The 23,587-nt window shown below is 45.9% G+C and overlaps 2 protein-coding genes across 2 annotated transcripts in view; one reads left to right on the forward strand and one right to left on the reverse strand.

The window, feature by feature from the left end:
* Positions 1-23,587, forward strand: part of LOC120910546 (zinc finger protein 850-like) — a 1,103,195-nt gene that overhangs the window by 459,847 nt on the left and 619,761 nt on the right.
* Positions 10,422-23,587, reverse strand: part of LOC120909796 (zinc finger protein Xfin-like) — a 49,524-nt gene continuing 36,358 nt past the window's right edge. Inside the window, exons 13-19 of the mRNA XM_040321527.1 lie at positions 23,367-23,470; positions 15,394-15,528; positions 14,778-14,858; positions 14,549-14,605; positions 14,155-14,187; positions 13,881-14,022; positions 10,422-11,352 (exon numbers count right to left, since the gene is read on the reverse strand). Coding sequence (XP_040177461.1) covers positions 10,526-11,352; positions 13,881-14,022; positions 14,155-14,187; positions 14,549-14,605; positions 14,778-14,858; positions 15,394-15,528; positions 23,367-23,470 — 1,379 coding nt within the window. The 3' untranslated portion in view covers positions 10,422-10,525. The remainder of the gene's footprint in view (positions 11,353-13,880; positions 14,023-14,154; positions 14,188-14,548; positions 14,606-14,777; positions 14,859-15,393; positions 15,529-23,366; positions 23,471-23,587) is intronic.

The raw sequence follows: 23,587 nt of genomic DNA on the forward strand, positions 1-23,587 counted from the left end.
CAGTGGGGGACAATTGATTTGGGCACAGTGGGGACAATTAATGTGGGGACAATTGATGTGGGCACAGTGGGGGACAATTGATGTGGGCACAGTGGTGACAATTGATGTGGGCACAGTGGGGGACAATTGATGTGGGCACAGTGGGGGACAATTGATGTGGGCACAGTGGGGGACAATTGATGTGGGCACAGTGGGGGACAATTGATGTGGGCACAGTGGGGACAATTGATGTGGGCACAGTGGCGACAATTGATGTGGGCACAGTGGCGACAATTGATGTGGGCACAATTGATGTGGGCACAGTGGGGACAATTGATGGCATGGCACAGTGGCTGCGTTTGGCATGGCACAGTGGTGACAATTGATGGCACAGTGGCGACAATTGATGGCATGGCACAGTGGCTGCATTTGATGGGCACAGTGGCTGCCTTTGATGGGCACAGTGAGGCTGCAATTGTCTTTTTTTTTTTTCATTTGTTTTCGCCCCCCCCCTAAAAATTTTGAGCACCAGCCGCCACTGTCCACCTCACACCCCCATGTCCATCAAACAGACATTTTTTTCCAGTTGCCTCCACCACCTGCTAAGAGACATCTCTCCATGATATATACATGTATAATAATAGCGTGTGACTGTGGGGGAGGGGACATTAGAGTGTAAGCTCCTCTGGTACAGAGACTGATGTGACTGGCTCAGTGATCTCTGTACAGCACTGCGGTATATGTCAGAGGCCCATAGGCGTGCACATGGGGTGTGCCGGGTGTGCCTGGGCACACCCTAATCCCCCCTGTGCCCGCCAGGGCTTTTTTCTAGGGAAAATGCTGGGTTTGCTAATGGGCACTCACTGGCAGTGACAGTGCTGCCAGCGAGACAGTTTTGATTGGTATGTATGCCCCCTAGACTCCTTTTATGAGAACTGCTGCAGCGGAGTAAGCTGACAGCTGGCCGCATTTCCCGATGCTCCATCTGTAGTTCCGGCAAGTGATCTCTTACTGTGGGCGGCGGAGTGATACAGCTGCACTCCGCCTGCCCTCCAGTATTTCTTCTGCAGTGCTGCCATAGGGTAGGAGGTAAGCTAAGCAGCATCTAGTGAGGAGCATGGGCGAATCTAGGAGGGTAGATTGCACTTCATCTACAGTGCTCTTGTCAGCAGAAATCCCACCTTCCCCACCCACCCTCACACAGCCTGAACAGAGGAGAAAGTGTCTAACCTCTCTGGCTCCTCCCTGTGTCTGCCCCGCCCACACTGACTGCTCCTTCTGTGCAGCCTGTGTCTAAGAAATGAGACCGGTGGGTGGGCGGGAGAGTTTAGGTACAGCAGTTGGAAGATCCGTGGGGGCTGCTACACTGATTCCACCGCCCACCGTGTGATCCTACAAATACCAGCCTCTGGTGAGTAAGCAGTCCCTCATATCCCTCCCTCCAGGAGCTGCCAAGTTTATTTCTTGTTCAGGCTGATTTCTTGTCTTGGCTAGCACTTAGGGGTGACATAACTGTGAGGTCAGGGGGCACTGCGCATGTCAGGGGGCACTGTGCGATGTCATAGGGCACTGTGCGATGTCAGGGGGCACTGTGCATGTCAGGGGGCACTGTGCGATGTCAGGGGGCACTGTGCGATGTCAGGGGGCAATGTGTGATGTCAGGGGGCACTGTGAAATGTGTGATGTCAGGGGGCACTGTGCAATGTGTGATGTCAGGGGGCACTGTGCAATGTGTGATGTCAGGGGGCACTGTGCAATGTGTGATGTCAGGGGGCACTGTGCAATGTGTGATGTCAGAGGGCACTGTGCAATGTGTGATGTCAGGGGGCACTGTGAAATGTGTGATGTCAGGGGGCACTGTGCAATGTGTGATGTCAGGGGGCACTGTGCAATGTGTGATGTCAGGGGGCACTGTGAAATGGGGGATGTCAGGGGGCACTGTGAAATGGGGGATGTCAGGGGGCACTGTGAAATGGGGGATGTCAGGGGGCACTGTGCAATGGGGGATGTCAGGGGGCACTGTGCAATGTGTGATGTCAGGGGGCAATGTGTGATGTCAGGGGGCACTGTGCAATGTGTGATGTCAGGGGGCACTGTGCAACGGGTGATGTCAGGGGGCACTGTGCAACGTGTGATGTCAGGGGGCACTGTGCAACGTGTGATGTCAGGGGGCACTGTGCAACGTGTGATGTCAGGGGGCACTGTGCAACGTGTGATGTCAGGGGGCACTGTGCAACGTGTGATGTCAGGGGGCACTGTGCAATGTGTGATGTCAGGGGGCACTGTGAAATGTGTGATGTCAGGGGGCACTGTGAAATGTGTGATGTCAGGGGGCACTGTGAAATGTGTGATGTCAGGGGGCACTGTGCAATGTGTGATGTCAGGGGGCACTGTGAAATGTGTGATGTCAGGGGGCACTGTGCAATGTGTGATGTCAGGGGGCACTGTGCAATGTGTGATGTCAGGGGGCACTGTGCAATGTGTGATGTCAGGGGGCACTGTGCCGTGCTCTGATGTCAGGGGACACTGTGCCCCTCTGCGGGCAATCTGATACTAACTGACACTGGCTGGCAGGGTCACAAACTGACACTGTATTATCACTGTTCTAGTGACATCAGTGTCAGATTGTGACACTGTACACTGTAATAATGACACTGGCTAGAAAAGGGTTAACATCAAGGGGTTAACTGTTTGTCTAACAATGTGAAAAAGTGTGCTGCTTGTACTTACTAATCTGGCTGTTTTTTCTCCCTGCTCTTCAGGGACAAGAAAGAGCCAGATCGCTATTCTTATGTACAGAGAGCTCTGTGTGTTTGGTTTATGTGATATATATATACACACGTGTGTTTGAGCTTCTGTTTGGGGTGCACACCCTAATGCCATAGGCTGCGCACACCTATGGTCAGAGCTATAGAAATGTATAATAATAATAATGGTGTGTGACTGTGGTCGGGTTGGAGGCAAGTCTCTGTGGTAACTCTGATCCCACACTGTGATTGGTTATTGTGGACTTAGTGCAGCCAGTCACAGTGCACAGATCCGAGGTGAGTTTCCCTGGAAAGCAGAATCCGCCCAGTGACTGTGAGACATCTCTGTGATTGGTTGATGTGGAGGGAGTGCAGCCAATGGCATGCAGGAGGTGAGAAGCGGGAACTCTGAGGTAACAGCTGTGAGGTGTCTGGCTCTCCTCAGCTCTTCTATGACTGAATTCTCCATGTTGTTTTACATTGGTGAAGTGAAGGTGGGATGGATTCTATTTTCTGTCACAGAAAATGTGGTAAAGGTAAAATAATATCAGAGTTACATTTATATATCTCTCTATATGTATATGTAGTATGTGTTGAAGATAAGACGTCACAGTGACTATGGAGGAAGAGGATGGACATGTATTTTTTCTAGTTTCTGACTGCATGTGGTGCCACTTCATGTCTGTACATAAAGATTAGGCGACCCCTCAGAAGTGGTAACTGAAGTGATGCTTTGTCGCCGCCATCTTGCTACACCCCGCGCTTCTCCACAGTAAAGATACACTGAGAAGGGGGCAAGCGGACATCTTGTTACACCCATCTTAGTTTTGCATTTTACACTTTAAAAAAAAAAAATCAACATGTAAACGGTCAGATGGAGATTTAAAGGGGTGGTTCACCCTAAAAACTACTTTTTTTTTTATTAGACTGGCCCCCCACATTACAATACGATTAAGGCTATTATTTTTTTTTTTGATGCTGTACATACCTTTGTACAGCATATTCAGCCGTTGCTTCGGGGTTGCGAGTCCCGCGGGAGTGGGCGTTCCTAACATGTCTGTGATTGACATTTTGACCAAAAACGAGCTCCCCCCCCATCGCGTAAGCCGCGTCACGGTTTGCGAAAGGAGCCGAACGGCGAGTCGGCGCTATACTGCGCATGCGCATAGCCGTTCGGCTCCTTTCACCAATCGTGACGCGGCTTACGCGACGAGGGGAGCTCGTTTTTGGTCAAAATGTTAATCACAGACATGTTAGGAACGCCCACTCCCGCGGGACTCGCAACCCCGAAGCAACGGGTGAATATGCTGTACAAAGGTATGTACAGCATAAAAAAAAAATAATAGCCTTAATCGTATTGTAATGTGGGGGGGGGGCCAGTCTAATAAAAAAAAGTAGTTTTTAGGGTGAACCACCCCTTTAAGTACTGTTTTTCACTATATCAACTCAGTCTACTGTTTAAAAAAAGTGTAACAAGATGTCCGCTTACCTCCTTCTCAGTGTATCCTTACTATGGTAGAGTGTCAGGTGTAGCAAGATGGCGGTGACGAAACGTCACTTCCGTTACCAATTCTAACGGGTCACCATATCTGATGGAACGCCTGCCTGTGTGTGTGTGACACCTGATCCTGTCTGTGTGACTTCCTGCCTATGTGTGACACCACTTTGTTCCACTTAGTAGAGGAGAGATCAATAGATAATGATCAATGGCCCGGAATCCAAGAGATCTGCGCTCTATTTGCGGAGGCGCAGGGCAACGATTTTGCCCTGCGCCCCCGCAAATATTTTGCGCTGCCCTCGATTCACGGAGCAGTAGCTCCGTAAATTGCGAGGGCGCGCCGGCAAAATTGCCCGGCGTAAGCGCGCGCAATGTAAATGATCCCGCCGGGGGCAGGAATCATTTAAATTAGGCGCGTTCCCGCGCCGATCGTAAAGCGCATGCGCCGTCGGGAAACTTTCCCGACGTGCATTGCGGCAAATGACGACGCAAGGAGGTAATTTGCTTCAAAGTGAACGTGAATGGCGTCCAGCGCCATTCACGTATCACTTACGCAAACGGCGTGAAATTCAAATTTCACGACGCGGGAACGAAGGGTATACTTTAGCATTGGCTGCCCCTACTATTAGAAGGGGCAACCTTACGCTAAAGACGCCGTACGGAAACTCCGTAACTTGCGTACGCAGGGCACGCGCAACATTGTGAATCGGCGTAAGTATGCAATTTGCATACTATACGCTGACCACAATGGGAGCGCCCCCTAGCGGTCAACGCAAGAATGCAGCCTAAAATCTGCGTGGCATAAGAGCCTTATGCGACGCAGATTTTAGGCTGCAGTCGGCGTAACGAGTTCTCTGAATCAGGAGAACTCGTTACGCCGGCGCAAGTCAGCAATTGCGCTGCGTAACTATGGTTACGCAGGCGCAAGTGCTTACTGAATCTGGGCCAGTGTGAGTATTGTGTCCTCCAATGCTACTGAGATTAAAGCAAACCTTGTAATTGCTATATAGTGAGGCAGAGGCTTTATATAGGACATCTTTGAGGTGGGGGTGCAAGGACTCTGGATATGTGGTTGCTCTGTGTCACTCCAAAGTGCCCCCCCCCAAAAAAAAATGTTCCTGTCCCTTTAAGGAATGATATACATAATAGTGTTTTTGTCATTTATCCCTTTCCATGTTGTACAATACAATATTGATCCTGCTCATTCCTGTGTTCTGCTGTGTAAACTAACCACACTAATCATGGCTGCTGGTCTATGATAGTGTAGTCAGTTCACGTCCCTCCATCATCCTGCTCTCCCTTTCCTCTTTCTTAAAGTTGTAGTGTCTCCCCGACTTTATCTTTGGAGACACCAGCTAACACGACAATATTCTATGCTTTAACATGGCAATGTTTTTGACCACCAGATGATTTACCCCCAACCCTTCATGCATCATTACCAGGCCATTTTTTGAGATACGGCACTGCGTTACTTTCACCACTTCAGCCCCGGATCATTTTGCTGGCCAAAGACCAGAGCATTTTTTGTGATTCGGCACTGCGTCGCTTTAACTTACAATTGCACGGTCGTGCGACGTGGCTCCCAAACAAAATTGACATCCTTTTTTTCCCCACAAATAGAACTTTCTTTTGGTGGTATTTGATCACCTCCCCCTTTTTTTTTTTTTTGCGCTATAAACAAAAATACAGTGACAATTCTGAAAAAAAAAAGCAATATGTTTTACTTTTTGCTATAATAAATATCCCCAAATATATATATATTGCTCAGTTTAGGGCGATACGTATTCTTCTACATATTTTTGGAAAAAAAATTGCAACAAGTGTTTTTTTGATTGGTTTGCGCAAAAGTTATATCGTATGATATAGCCCCCAAATGGTATGTCTGCCAATGATGATAATGTCATAAATCAGAGATGATGAAGTAAGGATCTGCTACCCTCTGCTGTCTGAATATGCAAAAATGCAAATGCCTTTAAATATATTATTTCTATATACACTGCTCAAAACAATTAAAGCAGTGGTTTACCCTAAAAACGACTTTCCACTATTACACTGCCCCCCCGCATTACAATACGATTATGCCTTTAATTTTTTTTTTGCTGCTGTACATACCTGGGTACAGCTATTCACTCGTGTCCTCCGGGTTGCGAGTCCCGCGGGAGTGGGCGTTCCTAACATGGCGGTGATTGACGTTTTGACTAAAAAACGAGCTCCCCCGTCGCGTAAGCAGCGTCATGATTGGCGGAAGGAGCCGAACGGCGAGTCGGCGCTATACTGCGCCTGCGCATCGCCGTTCGGCTCCTTTCGCCAGTCGTGACGCGGCTTACGCGACGGGGGGAGCTCATTTTTTAGTCAAAACGTCAATCACCGCCATGTTAGGAACGCCCACTCCCGCGGGACTCGCAACCCGGAGGACACGGGTGAATAGCTGTACCCAGGTATGTACAGCAGCATAAATTAAAGGCATAATCGTATTGTAATGCGGGGGGGCAGTGTAATAGGGGAAAGTCATTTTTAGGGTGAACCACCGCTTTAAAGGAACACTTTCAAAACATATCAGATCTCAACAGGCAAAAATCTCATGCTTGATACATATACTGATATGGACTGGGTAATGTGTTAGGCTGCATTCACACCTAGGCGATTTGCGGCGTTTTTTACCGCGATTTGCCGCGACAAATTGCGGCGTTTTTTACCGCGATTTTCGCTGGAGGGGTGATTACACATTGTGTAATATGGCCGAACGCCGAAGACGCCTGAAAAAAAGGGTCAGGGACTTGTTTTGAGCTTCAGGCGTTTCGACGTTCGGCGTGGAGATGTGAACCATCTCCATAGCCGACAATGTTAAATCACCCCTCCAGCGTATTGCAGGCTGCAATAGCGGCGGGGGTCGGGCGTGAAAACGCCTAGGTGTGAATGGAGCCTTAGGAATAAAAGGATGGCACATCATTTGATGGAAATTAAAATTATCCACCTACAGAGGGGGCTGAATTAAAAGACACCCCGAAAATCAAAGTGAAAAAATGATGCAGCAAGCTAGTCCATTTTGCTGACATTTCATTGCAACAACTCAAAATGGTTCTCAGTAGTTTGTATGGCCCCCCAAGTGCTTGCATGCATGCCTGACAACATCAGGGCATGCTCCTAATGAGACAACGGATGGCTTCCTGGGGTTTTTCCTCTCAGATTTGGACCAGAGCATCACTGAGCTCCTGAACAGACTGAGGTGCAACCTGGCGGCACCGGATAGACCAAAACATAATGTCCCAGAGGTGTTCTTTTGGATTTAGGTCAGGTGAGCGTGGGGGCCATTCAGTGGTATCAATTTCTTCATCCTCCAGGAACTGGCTGCACGCTCTCGCCACATGAGGCCAGGCATTGTCGCGCACCAGGAGGAACCCAGGACCCACTGCACCAGCGTAGGGTCTGACAATGGGTCCAAGGATTTCATCCAGATACCTAATGGCAGTCAGGGTGCCATTGTGTAGCCTGTAGAGGTCTGTGCATCCCTCCATGGATATGCCTCCCCAGACCATCACTGACCCACCACCAAACCGGACATGCTGAATGATGTTACCGGCAGCATAAAGTTCTTCTTTGACTTCTCCACACCCTTTCACGTCTGTCACATATCCTCAGGGTGAACCTGCTCTCATCTGTGAAAAGCATGGGGAACTAGTGGCAGACCTGCCAATTCTGGTGTTCAATGGAAAATGCCAATCGATCTCCACAGTGTCCGGCAGTGAGCACAGAACACACTAGAGGATGTCGGGCCCTCAGGCCACCCCCATGAAGTCTGTTTCTGATTGTTTGGTCAGAGACATTCACACCAGTGGCCTGCTGGAGGTCATTTTGTAGGGCTCTGGCAGTGCTTATCCTGTTCCTCCTTGCACAAAGATACCGGTCCTGCTGATGAGTTAAGGACCTTCTACGGCTCTGTCCAGCTCTCCTAGAGTAACTGCCTGTCTCCTGGAATCTCCTCCATGCTCTTGTGAGACTGTGCTGGGATACACGTTAAACCTTCTGGCAATGAAACGTATTGATGTGCCATCCTGGAGGAGTTGGACTGCTCGTGCAACCTTTATAGGGTCCAAGTATTGCCTCGTGCTAACAGTAGTGACACTGACCCTAGCCAAATGAAAAATGAGTGAAAAACAGTCAGAAAAGATGAGTAGGGAAAAAAAAATGTCAGACACCTCCACCTGAAAAAATATTCCTGTTTTGGAGGTCGTCTCATTGTTGCCCATCTAGTCCACCTGTTGTTAATCCGTTTAAGCTTCTTTGCTGTTAATTGAAATTAACAACCCCTTCTCTATACACCCCCCCCCCCCCCACTACCTAACTGACCAGATCAATATCCCAGGAGTTCCGATTCAAAAGTGTTCCTTTCATTTTTTTGAGCAGTGTATATAGAGTGTGCTTTATAAATTTGTGCATCAATTTCACTTTGTTTTTCACCCTTTTGTTTTACCATACATGGGTGAGCTGAACATGCCTGGATGTTAGTGTCAGGTCACCTGTGGCCAGGTGACAAGTGCACCCCGTTGGGGTCAGGGATGCACCACAGGGTAGTGAACCCTATGGCCGACTGCTGCGATCAGAGAGGAAGCGTGAGCCCAAGATTTCCCAGGGCGCGGAGTCTAAGACCCAGCTTTGTGTTCACCAGAGCCTCTGGTGGTGAGGATGGCATTCGCCACAGCTCGATCCAGGTCGCGACCCCTGGGGTCCCCAAGGTCACGCTCCGCAGGGAGAGAGGGGAAGCAGCAACCAGGACAAGCGATAGTGATGGGTAAGCTGAGGTCGGGGGAACAGGCAGACAAGGGTAATCAAGGAACAAGCCAAGGGTCAGGGAAACAGGCAAACAGGAGAAGTCAGAGATGAGCCAAGGTCGGTACACAGGAAGGTAAACGTAGCACACTGCAGACAGGAACAAGCTACAAACAAAGGTTGAACAGCAAAGCAGACCAGCAGTGCAGTGGTTAATATAGGCTTCCTGGGATGGCCTGGGGTGGAGCCATACAGGGAGGAAGGTGATAAAAGACAGCCAGAAAGAGGGTCAGGCCTCTAATGAACACATGGAGACGGGTAAGCTGCCAGACTTTATTGCATATCCATGACAGTTAGCCATTGCAGGTTCGGCAAAATATTACTGAACTTTGGATCTCGAATTTGAACCACATTGAAGTCCATGGGAGCCGAGTCTTTGATATAACATTAACCATAAGCATATAGATTTACACCAGTATAGATATAATACAAGCTTTATGAAATAAGAGATGAATAATAGTACATCCAATGTACAAACAAGTAAAGGACCCAATAGGAGTCCTGGTGGAATTGTGCACATATCCTCCAACTGTTGTCCAACCGGCCTGGAATGGAACTTCTCACCAACAGGAACTGTGTTGTGGCAATGGAACTCAGAGTCAGCCTATCTAATCTGCACTTAAGTCCCTCCCTAGTCGTATATAATAGTCTCTTTTGTTCCAAGAATTGGCTGCATGGATGGGATGTGGGTAAAACTTTCTCTCTGTCTCTCCCCTTCTTTCCTTTTGGGGTTTCAAAAGCCAACAACCAGGGGCAGAAGGTGCTTACATATACAATGTTTTAAAATGATAACTAGTATACACAGGACTCATTTATTTAATATCGGTCATGCACCTTCATAGTAAATTTACACATTCGACATCACTGTAAAATAATTTTACTTTACTTTACTTTATTATTAATGCTGGAGGACTCTTTCACCAGGAATGAATGTACTAGGAAAGAATATACAGCTCTTCTCAGATCCAATCTCTTCTGGGGTTTTATACTGCAACGCTGTTCTACACTCCCTACACACGATCGGTTTGTCCGATGAAAAAAGACCGATGGACTGTTTTCATCGGACAAACCGATCGTGTGTGGGCCCCATCGGTCTTTTTTCCATCGGTGTAAAAATTAAAATTTTTCCTATGGATAAAATACCAATAGGAAATTCCGATCGTCTGTGTGGAACTCCATCGGAGAAAAATCCATGCATGCTCAGAATCAAGTCGACGCATGCTCGGAAGCATTGAACTTCATTTTTTGGTCTCGTTGTAGTGTTTTATGTCACCGCGTTTTGGCACGGTCGGAATTTAGTCTGATAGTTTGTTTGCAAGACTGATGAAAGTCAGCTTCATCGGATATCTGACAAAAAAAATCCATCGGATTTGATTCCATCAGAAATCTCTGCCACCACCCACACTACATTCTCCGACAGCTCTCCTCCACCATCCACACTACATTATCTGGCAACCCTCCTCACCTTCATGCTTCATTTTTCCATGTGTATTCTCAGGTGTTCAACTAGGTTTCCTTTTCGTGTGAAAGATTTCCCACATTCTGAACATGAATAAGGATGCTCACCCGTGTGGATTCTCAGGTGTTCAACTAGGTTTCCTTTTAGTGCAAAAGATTTCCCGCACTCTGAACATGTATAAGGACGTTCACCTGTGTGAATTCTCAGGTGTTCAACCAGGTTTCCTCTCAGTGTAAAAGATTTTTTGCACTCTGAACAGGAATAAGGACGTTCACCTGTGTGAATTCTCTGATGTCTTAGAAGTACCTGTTTCTCAGTGAACGATTTCCCACACTCTAAACATGAATAAGGACGTGAAACCGTGTGAATTCTCAGGTGTTTATCAAGGTCTCCTTTCTGGGTAAAAGATTTCCCGCATTCTGGACACAAATAGGGACGTTCACCCGTGTGAATTCTCTGATGTTGCACAAGGTTTCCTTTCTGAGTGAAAGATTTCCCGCACTCTAAACATGAATAAGGACGCTCACCCGTGTGAATTCTCTGATGTTGCACAAGGTTTGCTTTCTGAGTGAAAGATTTCCCGCACTCTGTACATGAATAGGGATTCTTACACTCAATGTGAGATGTTAAATGGATATTTGCAATCATAGTATGTGATTGATGAGAAGATTCCCCCTGATCAGAGGGATCCATTGATGTCTCCGGACAGGAAGGTCTGTGATGTATATTTTGTGTATTTGGATTTCCTCCTGGAGGATCCTGTGTGATAATATTATCTTCTGTGTTACAATCTGCAGATATTAGAAGATGTCTCTCCGAGGAGATCCTCACATCACATCCATCTGTTGGGCAGAAAAAAAAAGGTAAAAATGTTAGTGGTTCACAAATAACTGGAGCTTTAGCTCCTCCACCCCGTCAGGGGAATAAATGGAAATGCTGGGCTCCTGTTCTCCCTCCAAAATCAATCAGAAAAGTCTTCACACCGAGTCCATAAATGATTTGAAAAATCTTTAAGATTAAATAGCTATGACTAAGGCTTCATTAGCTAAAATGCGTGGTTTGTTACTACATTGGATTTCTTAAATTTGCCTGCATTTTAAACTATAAAGAATTTGTAGATCATATATGGACTCCAGCATGAATACTTTTCTCTAAAAAAAATGGTGTACAGTATCTCCTCATTTGTTGGGAAGAATATGTTTTTTTAAGGAATAGAGATGGACCTTTCATGTGGTGTACAGTATCTCCTCCTCATTTGTTGGGAACATGACGCTATATTGAGGAATGGAGATGGACCTCTCATATGGTGTACAGTATCTCCTCCTCATTTGTTGGGAACATGACGTTATATTGAGCAATGGAGATGGACCTTTCATATGGTGTACAGTATCTCCTCCTCATTTGTTGGGAACATGACGTTATATTGAGGAATGGAGATGGACCTTTCATATGGTGTAGAGAGTATCTCTACCATGTTTGCTGAGAACATGAAATTATATTGAAATTCGATGGGCATGCATGTGGTGAAGGGGTAGTGTGGAAGCAGTACAGCCATCCAATTGCTTCCACCTGACAGCAGTTTTCGTGTCAGGTTTATACACACTTTGGCCCAGATTCACGTAGGAGATACGACGGTGTATCTCCAGATACGCCGTCGTATCTCTGAGTCTGAGGCGTCGTATCTTGGCGCCTGATTCAAAGAATCAGATACGCCAGAATTTTTCTAAGATACGACCAGCGTAAGTCGCCTACGTCGTCGTATCTTAACTGCATATTTACGCTGGCCGCTAGGGGCGTGTACGCTGATTTACGCCTAGAATATGTAAATCAGCTAGATACGCCAATTCACGAACGTATGCCCGGCCGTCGCATTACAGATACGCCGTTTACGTTAGGCTTTTTCTGGGGAAAAGTTACCCCTGCTATATGAGGCGCAGCCAATGTTAAGTATGGACGTAAAATTTTTCGTCGATTACGTCATTTGCTCAAGTCGTTCGCGAATAGGGCTGTGCATCATTTACGTTCACGTCGAAAGCATTGGCTTTTTGCGGGTTAATTTGGAGCATGCGCACTGGGATACTTTCACGGACGGCACATGCGCCGTTCGTAAAAAGCGTCATTTACGTGGGGTCACAATACATTGCCAAAAAAAACGCCCACATGTTCCATATTTGAATTAGGCGGGCTTATGCCGGCCTATTTACGCTATGCCGGCGCAACTTTGCTTTGAGAATACTGCACTTGCCTGTCAAAGTTGCGGAGGCGTAGCGTAAATAGGATACGTTACGCCCGCTCAGAAATATACGCTCCCTACGTGAATCTGGCCCTTAGTGTAAACCCACCTGCTGCCGACTCATGCCATACATTATTAGCAGCAAAAGGTTAAAGGAGATGGCACACTGTATATAAACTTGAATACACTGGTGCACCAGTATCTGTGACAACTCTGTATAAACTATTTATGGATATTAAGACCCCTTTCACACTGAGGAGTTTTTCAGGCGGTACAGTGCTAAAAATAGCGCTGCTATACCGCCTGAAAAACTCCTGCACTGCATACTCAATGTGAAAGCCCGAGGAGCGGTTGGAGCGGTGAGAGGAGTGGCGTGTATACAGCTCCTTCCCATTTAAAACAATGGAAAACCGCGGCAATACCGCCCGCAATGCGCCTCTGCAGAGGCACATTGCGGGCGGTATTAACCCTTTATCGGCCACTAGCAGGGGTTAATACCACACCACTAGCGGCCGAATCCCGCGGCAAATCCGACGGTATAGCGCCGCTATTTTTAGCGGCGCTATACTGCCACCGCGCCTCCCGCCCCATTGTGAAAGGGGCCTTGGTGTTGTGGATATCACCACAATTCCAGCACATTTCTTTTATTGCTCAGTGCTCCTGTTCTGTTGGTGAATTAATTGACTTTATGAACCTACCTTTAGAAAGAGTATAAATGGATCATAGCTAGCATGTGCTTCAAAAGGATCTTTAGTGGTGTTGATATTAACACCAACTGCTCAGTTCATAAGGGTGTAATAGAACTAAGCCCCGATTTGTCCTCCACCAGCTCTTCACAGCACTGTGCACTTCACCATATCCAAACCGAAGGCATAAAGGGGAACCACCGTACTTACATTGCGAGGCCTAGCGCACCGTGGTTCCAGGTATGGGTCGTAGGAGGGTTCTGTAGCGGGCTCTAGGTTAGGAACCCAGCCATTCAGTATGGTTCGCCAAATGCCAAGCTACCCCTATCAACAGAACCTTTGCCATTTTCCTCCACCATTATTTTCTAACATTTACCTTAAAACTACAAACCTTATAGTCAGAAGTAAAATGAGACTGTGACCTGTTTCCTCCATAGTGTCTGTCACTTACTTGTGTTGATAGGTAGAGAGATTTCTTCCTGTTCACTCCTCATAATCACCCGGACCTCTTCCATGTGCAGCTGATCATTCCCCACATATGGCTCAACTTCTTCGTCTTTAACCTCAACTTTTATTTTAATCAGTTCTTCGCCCTAAACCCCACAATAATAGAAAATGTCTATTAATGGGTGATGGAGGGAGCACAGGTTGTACTTTTAGATGTAGAAGTATTAAAATCAGAGTACATCGAAGAATGTCATCTCATAGCTTAGAGTCCCACCTACCCGATGATGGTGAGGGATGGTGTGACCTTCCTGTGTGGAATCCCGGGAATACAGAGGACGGGGACATCTCTCTGGTGGGTTCCCATTACTGGATCCATCTGTAGGAAACACACACACTGACTGAATACATTGTTTCTATGTGTTTATCAGATGATGGGGGATCTAGGTGGAGCCTCCGTACTGCTCTCTCCTTTACAATAAAGTCTCCTCTTACCCGGTGATGTGAGGGGCGGCTGATTCTCCATCATGACGTCCTTGTAGACATCATATTACCCAATGTGAAGGTCTACAGATCCTCAATCACTAATCTATATTCTTGAACAGTTTCTGTATTTAGTATTCATTACTCACCTGTCCTGATATCTAGAGAAGGTTCCTCCTCTTTAGTTGTCACAGTGATCTCCTCTTCCTCCTCTTTAAGCTCGGCTTTCACATACATCTGTCGTTCGTACTAACAGAAATAAAATACAATTTTAAAATGTGAAGACCAATAGGCTAAGAGAAGAGTGTAATTTCATACAGTCTACAGTCACTTTTATGTTCTTCCCATCTACCTGATGATGGTGAGGGATGGTGTGATCTTCCTGTGTGGAATCCCGGGAACACAGAGGACCTCCCTCTACCATAGACTGCTGAGCTCCACTCATCAACGTCTCTTTGTATTCCTCTTTAATCTCAGCTTTGCTGTCTTTCAGTTCTTCAACCTAAACCCCAAAGATAGAATATATTTGTAAAAATGAACAAGAGATTACAAAGAATGTCCAGTCATAGATTAGAATTATTTTTGAATTCTATTTGCTCAGTCCCACCTACCTGATGATGGTGGGGGATGGTGTGACCTTCCTGTGTGGAATCCCGGGAATACAGAGGCCAGGGACATCTCTCTGGTGGGTTCCCATTACTGGATCCATCTGTAGGAAACACACACACTGACTGAATACATTGTTTCTATGTGTTTATCAGATGATGGGGGGGATCTAGGTGGATCCTCCGTACTGCTCTCTCCTTTACAATAAAGTCTCCTCTTACCCTGTGATGTGAGGGGCGGCTGATTCTCCATCATGACGTCCTTGTAGAGATCCTTGTGTCCTTCTAAATACTCCCACTCCTCCATGGAGAAATAGACAGTGACATCCTGACACCTTATAGGAACCTGACACACACAATGATACAGTCACCATCCAGACACATCCCTTGTCTGTTACTGGATAATGTCCCAGAATTCCCGGCACCGCTCACTTCTCCTGTCAGCAACTCAATGATCTTCTTGGTAAATTCTAGAATCTTTTTCTCATTGTTTCTATTGCTTTTCAGGAAATGAGGCGGAGGAACTGTAATAGTTACATGGTCACCAAACTTCTCCAGGGGAAAACTCTGCATTAAAAGAGCAACAATAATGTCATGTGACCTCCCAGAATCCTCTTCACCTCTCCAGTCAGGTCTGTGTTTTATTAATAGAGATAAGAGTGATGTCATGTGACCTCCCAGAATCCTCCTCACCTCTCCGGTGAGGTCTGTGTTTTATTAATAGAGATAAGAGTGATGTCATGTGACCTCCCAGAATCCTCCTCTCCGGTCAGGTCTGTGTTTTATTAATAGAGATAATAGTGATGTCATGTCACCTCCCAGAATCCTCCTCACCTCTCCAGTCAGGTCTGTGTATTATTAATAGAGATAAGAGTGATGTCATGTGACCTCCCAGAATCCTCCTCACCTCTCCGGTCAGGTCTGTGTTTTAATAATAGATATTAATGATGTCATGTGACCTCCCAGAATCCTCCTTACCTCTCCGGTCAGGTCTGTGTTTTAATAATAGATATTAATGATGTCATGTCAGGCGTTCCATCCTAACCCTTTCAGACACCCTGCGGCTGACACAGGGAGCCAGATTACATGACTATACCAGAGCGGGTTGAAAATTGGTGTACATCTTTTTTACACAGGATAGTTAATATGGGTTTAAGAAGGGGGAGGGGACATTTTTAAGACTAGTTAGGCTTTAGCTAGAATTCCACTTGACCTCTGGAAGGTTGTACCCCCCTTCATGACAGGGATGTCTTTTGCTATTCAGTACTGCACTACTTCAACTGATAATTGCGTGGTCATGTAACACTGTAACCAAATTAAATGTATCACACTTTTCTTTTTCACACAAAAAGAGCTTTCTTTTGGTGGTAGTTGATCACCACGTTGTTTTTTATTATATTATTCATATATTTTATTATATAAACAAAAAAGACTGAAAATGTTGAATACCTTTTCTACTTTCTGTTATAAAAAAAAATATATATAAAAAAAAACGAATTTCTTCATAAATTTAGGCAAAAATGTATTTGCTACCTGTCTTTGGTATAAAAAAAAAAAACATGGTGTAAAGGGGAACTCTGATGTTAGGAGGGGTCTGCTCACACTTACATCAGAGTTCTCAGCATTCCCCCTACATCTGAGTCCACAGGGAACCCCTTACCTTAGTGTACTCACTTGCTTGGAGGCAGGAGAGAGAAGTAAGGGGGGGACTTTAGTCACAGACATTGGATGGTGAGCTCACTCCCCCGAGGATGGAGGCTAAGACACCTTTCATCCACAATGTATCTGCCGGTTGCTGAGCTCCAAATTTACAGCCCACCCTTTCCTAAGGCACAAAACACCAGGGATTAGAGTGTGGATGGGCAGACAGAGGGGTAGAGGTGGGATAAGAAGCAGCAGATCAAACCATGTCTCCGCTCCTGCCTGTGTATGGGGCCAATGCACTCGGCGGTTGTGGTACTTGGTTACCTGGCGAGTCACAGCCCATTCCGAATATTGTGTCCGGGTTTCAGATGGTCTGAAACCAGGACACATGATTCAAAACCTGGACAGTCCGGATGAATCCCAGATGGGTGGAAATCCTAATCCCCAACGCACCTGAGCCCACCTCTAATTGTGACAGGTCATTAATTTCCTCTGTCATGTGACTCGGATCATGCTTCATCCTCGCTGACGTCATCCATACAAGACTCTGATCTCTGTAGCCAGATAATATAGCGCCCTCGCTGGTCATTAGAACTCATAGACCAGTAAAGAGTTATTTTAAACTGGCTATATATATATATACGGTATATATAGAATGTTATATTATATATATATAATGGCATTAGTGTATATATATCAACATCTGTTGGCGAACTAAAAGACATCACAGTGACTATGGAGGAAGAGGACGGACATGATGGGGATTACTGGGTGTATAAATATAAAATAAGATCTTATTACCTCCTCTGCTGCCAGTTCCAGCAATGTCTCCTTTCTACTTCCTCCTAACTCACCTCTCACCCGGGAACTTCCTTTTCAGACCCCCTACATCACTTCCTGGTCATAAGATACATCACTTCCTATCTGTGCCTGACATCACTTGCTCCCCAGTTGTGGCATCACTTTTTGTATCTAAGATCTCCACCTTCACAGAAATATCATTAAAGGGGGAGTTCTGTCTAATTTTTCCATCCAGAGGCTCTGTATGGCACTAGTATACCTCTATATTTAGGATGTACCTGGTCTAAAAACCAGAGGCTCTGGATGGACAGTTGGATAAATGGTTCTATATTTAGGATGTATCTGGTCTATAAACCAGAGGCTCTGGATGGACAGTTGAATAAATGGTTCTATATTTAGGATGTATCTGATCTACAAACCAGAGGCTCTGGATAGACAGTTGGATAAATGGCTCTATATTTAGGATGTATCTGGTCTATAAACCAGAGGCTCTGGATACAGTTGGATAAATGGTTCTATATTTAGGATGTATTCAGTCTATAAACCAGAGGCTCTGGATGGACAGTTGGATAAATGGTTCTATATTTAGGATGTATTCAGTCTATAAACCAGAGGCTCTGGATAGACAGTTGGATAAATGGCTCTATATTTAGGATGTATCTGGTCTATAAACCAGAGGCTCTGGATACAGTTGGATAAATGGCTCTATATTTGGGATGTATCTGGTCTATAAACCAGAGGCTCTGGATAGACAGTTGAATAAATGGCTCTATATTGAGGATGTATCTGGTCTATAAACCAGAGGCTCTGGATAGACAGTTGGATAAATGGCTCTATATTGAGGATGTATCTGGTCTATAAACCAGAGGCTCTGGATGGACAGTTGGATAAATGGCTCTATATTTAGGATACATCTGGTCTATAAACCAGATGCTCTGGATACAGTTGGATAAATGGCTCTATATTTGGGATGTATCTGGTCTATAAACCAGAGGCTCTGGATACAGTTGGATAAATGCCTTTACATTTATATTTGGACTATCAACCTCAACAGACATACTAGTGAACATGGAGAAGGGGGACAGACATGATGGGTGGTTAGTGGGAGTGCATGTAGAATATTGTCTACCTGCTTTGCTACTAGTTCCAGCAATGGCTCCTCTTTCCCAACTCACTTCTTATCTGGAAAGAAGGTTAGTCAACCACCAGAGGAGATTCTTGTCTACGTTTAGATCTGTACATGGGGTCCAGGAGAAATTTTTCAGATAGCTGGCCCTGCCACCAATATCTTACAATACTGACAAATGGAAGTTCTAGACCAGGGGTCTCAACCTGGTGGCCCTCCAGCTTTTGCAGAACTACAAGTCCCATCATGCCTCTGCCTGAGGAAGTCAAGCTTGTAACTGTCAGCCTTGCAATGCCTCGTGGGACTTGTAGTTTCACAGCAGCTGGAGGGCCACCAGTTTGAGACCCCCCTGTTCTAGACTGAGGGAGAGGGAGTGTGACAGGCAGTGCACACATCCCGTCTATTTCTCCTCCTAAGTTTTGCAGTGAAGTTTGGCCTCCTCATCTATTCAGTTTGTTACAGACTTGACCCAGACCTATCGCCAGTTATTCAGGGCACAGAGAGTTCAACTATCAGATTGTGTTGTTGTGAATGATTGCAGTTGAAGAGGTGCACTTTCATTCACCAAAACACAGGTCGACATAAAGCACAAGACAGCTACTACACCTGTCCAATTGAGAGACAAATGTATTAGCGCTTTCACTCTTTGTGCCCTGAATACCTGATGCAGGGCCGCTGGTAAGGGGACCACCCACCGGTCCTCTTGTAGGGGGGCCCACACAGGGAGGGGGATTCGTGATGGGTGACAATTGCAGAACTCCTCCTCCAGCAGCTGAAAGCTTGTCTCTACCCTTCTCCCTGCTGCCAGCTTTTATCTGCTAAAAAAGAGACAGTCATCCCTCACTATTCCCCCTCCATGTGTGGGCCCCCCCAGCACTGGCTCCAATGTTAGCTCTGCTCCTGAGTTTGTTATCTCTGTAACTTTATTTCTCTGCCTCAGTCTTTCTGCTCCAGCTGCCCAGCCTGTATATTTTTTTATCTCATCTTCATTTTTTTTTTATTAAGTCCGTTTTATCTTTTAGATTTAGCAGAAATTCTGTGAGTTATGTTGTATTTGTGTCTGCTAATAATGATTTTATTGTATTTTTAGCGAAAGATAGCTTTAATATTTTCTGGGGGAGGGCTGTCCGATAGTCTGTACGGGGTGCCGTGATTTCTATCAGCAGCTCTGACCTAATGGTGTAGTCTTTCTCAATCTGCAATATTTATTTATTTATTACAGGTATTTATATAGTGACAACAATATGCGCAGTGCTTTACATATATACAGGGAGTACAGAATTATTAGGCAAGTTGTATTTTTGAGGATTAATTTTATTATTGAACAACAACCATGTTCTCAATGAACCCAAAAAACTCATTAATATCAAAGCTGAATATTTTTGGAAGTACCGTATTTATTCGAGTATAACGCGCACCCGTGTATAACGCGCACCCCTAATTTTCAATTAAAAATCGGTATAAAATCATTGTAATTGCCAAAAATCATTTATGTCCAGCCGTGCCCCCTGTATGTCCAGCCGTGCCCCCTGTATGTCCAGCCGTGCCCCCTGTATGTCCAGCCGTGCCCCCTGTATGTCCAGCCGTGCCCCCTGTATGTCCAGCCGTGCCCCCTGTATGTGTCCAGCCGTGCCCCCTGTGTGTCCAGCCGTGCCCCCTGTATGTGTCCAGCCGTGCCCCCTGTATGTGTCCAGCCATGCCCCCTGTATGCGTCCAGCCATGCCCCCTGTATGCGTCCAGCCGTGCCCCCTGTATGCGTCCAGCCGTGCCCCCTGTATGCGTCCAGCCGTGCCCCCTGTATGTGTCCAGCCGTGCCCCCTGTATGTGTCCAGCCGTGCCCCCTGTATGTGTCCAGCCGTGCCCCCTGTATGTGTCCAGCCGTGCCCCCTGTATGTGTCCAGCCGTGCCCCCTGTATGTGTCCAGCCGTGCCCCCTTACCTTTAATCACGCGGCGCGCGGGAACATTACAGACAGCGTTCGTTTGAACAGCTGTTTTCCCTGCCACGCATAGTCACTCCCCCTCGTTCGCGATTGGACAGATCCGTCCAAGGGGGAGTGTCTACGCGCGGCAGGGAAAACAGCTATTCAAACGAAAGCTGTCTAATGTTCCCCCGCGCCGCGTGATTAACGTTGTAGCGGCGTTTGTGGCTTCGGTGGCGGCGGCGGTAGCAGCGGCGTGTGCGGCGGCGGTAGCAGCGGCGTGTGCGGCGGCGGTAGCGGCGGGGGGGAAAAAGTCCTCGAGTATAACGCGCACCCAAACTTTGAACTTTTTTTGGGTATAAAATTTTGCGCGTTATACACGAATAAATACGGTAGTTTTTAGTTTGTTTTTAGTTTTAGCTATTTTAGGGGGATATCTGTGTGTGCAGGTGACTATTACTGTGCATAATTATTAGGCAACTTAACAAAAAAAAAATAGATACCCATTTAAATTATTTATTTTTACCAGTGAAACCAATATAACATCTCAACATTCACAAATATACATTTCTGACATTCAAAAACAAAACAAAAACAAATCGGTGACCAATATAGCCACCTTTCTTTGCAAGGACACTCAAAAGCCTGCCATCCATGGATTCTGTCAGTGTTTTGATCTGTTCACCATCAACATTGCGTGCAGCAGCAACCACAGCCTCACAGACACTGTTCAGAGAGGTGTACTGTTTTCCCTCCTTGTAAATCTCACATTTGATGATGGACCACAGGTTCTCAATGGGGTTCAGATCAGGTGAACAAGGAGGCCATGTCATTAGTTTTTCTTCTTTTATACCCTTTCTTGCCAGCCACGCTGTGGAGTACTTGGACGCGTGTGATGGAGCATTGTCCTGCATGAAAATCATGTTTTTCTTGAAGGATGCAGACTTCTTCCTGTACCACTGCTTGAAGAAGGTGTCTTCCAGAAACTGGCAGTAGGACTGGGAGTTGAGTTTGACTCCATCCTCAATCCGAAAAGGCCCCACAAGCCCATCTTTGATGATACCAGCCCAAACCAGTACTACACCTCCACCTTGCTGGCGTCTGAGTCGGACTGGAGCTCTCTGCCCTTTACCAATCCAGCCACGGGCCCATCCATCTGGCCCATCAAGACTCACTCTCATTTCATCAGTCCATAAAACCTTAGAAAAATCAGTCTTGAGATATTTCTTGGCCCAGTCTTGACGTTTCAGCTTGTGTGTCTTGTTCAGTGGTCGTCGTCTTTCAGCCTTTCTTACCTTGGCCATGTCTCTGAGTATTGCACACCTTGTGCTTTTGGGCACTCCAGTGATGTTGCAGCTCTGAAATATGGCCAAACTGGTGGCATCTTGGCAGCTGCACGCTTGACTTTTCTCAGTTCATGGGCAGTTATTTTGCACCTTGGTTTTTCCACACGCTTCTTGCGACCCTGTTGACTATTTTGAATGAAACGCTTGATTGTTCGATGATCACGCTTCAGAAGCTTTGCAATTTTAAGAGTGCTGCATCCCTCTGCAAGATATCTCACTATTTTTGACTTTTCTGAGCCTGTCAAGTCCTTCTTTTGACCCATTTTGCCAAAGGAAAGGAAGTTGCCTAATAATTATGCACATCTGATATAGGGTGTTGATGTCATTAGACCACACCCCTTCTCATTACAGAGATGCACATCACCTAATATGCTTAATTGGTAGTAGGCTTTCGAGCCTATACAGCTTGGAGTAAGACAACATGCATAAAGAGGATGATGTGGTCAAAATACTCATTTGCCTAATAATTCTGCACTCCCTGTATTGTACATTCACATCAGTCCCTGCCCTCAAGGAGCTTACAATCTAATGTCCCTAAATCACATTCATACATACCCATACTAGGAGCAATTTAGACAGGGGCCAATTAACCTACCAGCATGTCTTTGGAGTGTGGGAGGAAACCAGAGATCCCAAAGGAAACCCACGCAGGCACAGGGAGAACATGCAAAATCCAGGCAGGTAGTGCCGTGGTTGGGATTGGAATGAACGTCCCTAGTGAAGTAGGTATTCAGCACATGCTGTAGACTGCACCGTAATGCAAATCTGTTAACTTGATTAATTCTTGGAAAATGTAGAAAGATTTTAATTTTAGCTACAATCTACTTGTTCTCTCTCTCAGAAAAATGATTTCCAAAGGGATTACAAGCTTAGCAGCAAATCTGTAAAAAATATTTTTTGTGACAGTGGTAATATGGATTCTCAGTCGCTCGGAAATTGGGGCCTGACCATGCAGGCTTGATGTCTGTGGGATGAATATCTAACATCTTCCTATCTTCAGTCTTCAAAACAAGACACAAAGTTTTACTTCCAGATACAAGGTGCTTGCTCTCTCCCTCAGAAATTGTGGCCTATCCAATGAAGGCTTCAAAAGGTGTGCTGCGAATTGGTTCATGTTTTTTTATTCTCAGTTTAAAACAAAAAGACGCTTTAAAAAATTCTGAATGTCATAGTCCTACTATCTAAGGTGCAAATCTGTATTTTATTTACATACAATCTGCTTGTTCTCTCCTCAGAAATTGTGGCCTATCCAACAAAGGCTTCAAATGTGGGATGCAAATCTGTGCATTTTTTTTCTTTTACATTTTAAACAAATAAGCAATATTATAATTTTTTGTTTTTACAGATACAACATGTCTCTGTTGACATTCTCTTACAGCTCTCCCCCCTCTGTCCACACTACATTCTCCGACAGATCTCCTTCACCATCCACACTACATTGTCTGACAGCTCTCCTCCCACCATCCACACTACATTCTCCGACAGCTCTCCTCCACCATCCACACTACATTCTCCAACAGCTCTCCTCCCACCATCCACACTACATTCTCCGACAGCTATCCTCTCACCATCCACACTATATTCTCCGACAGCTCTCCTCCCACCATACACACTACATTCTCAAACAGCTCTCCTCCACCATCCACACTACATTCTTTTACACCTTTTATGTCTGAAAAGCGCACGGTCTCATGTGGAGTCCCCCAAGGATCCCCCCTGTCACCGGTGCTTTTCAACATCTATCTTCGCCCTCTCTTTGAAATCATCAGTAGCCAAGAACTACTCTATC

This window comes from Rana temporaria, chromosome 8, assembly GCF_905171775.1.
Source record: "Rana temporaria chromosome 8, aRanTem1.1, whole genome shotgun sequence".
NCBI lineage: Eukaryota > Metazoa > Chordata > Amphibia > Anura > Ranidae > Rana > Rana temporaria.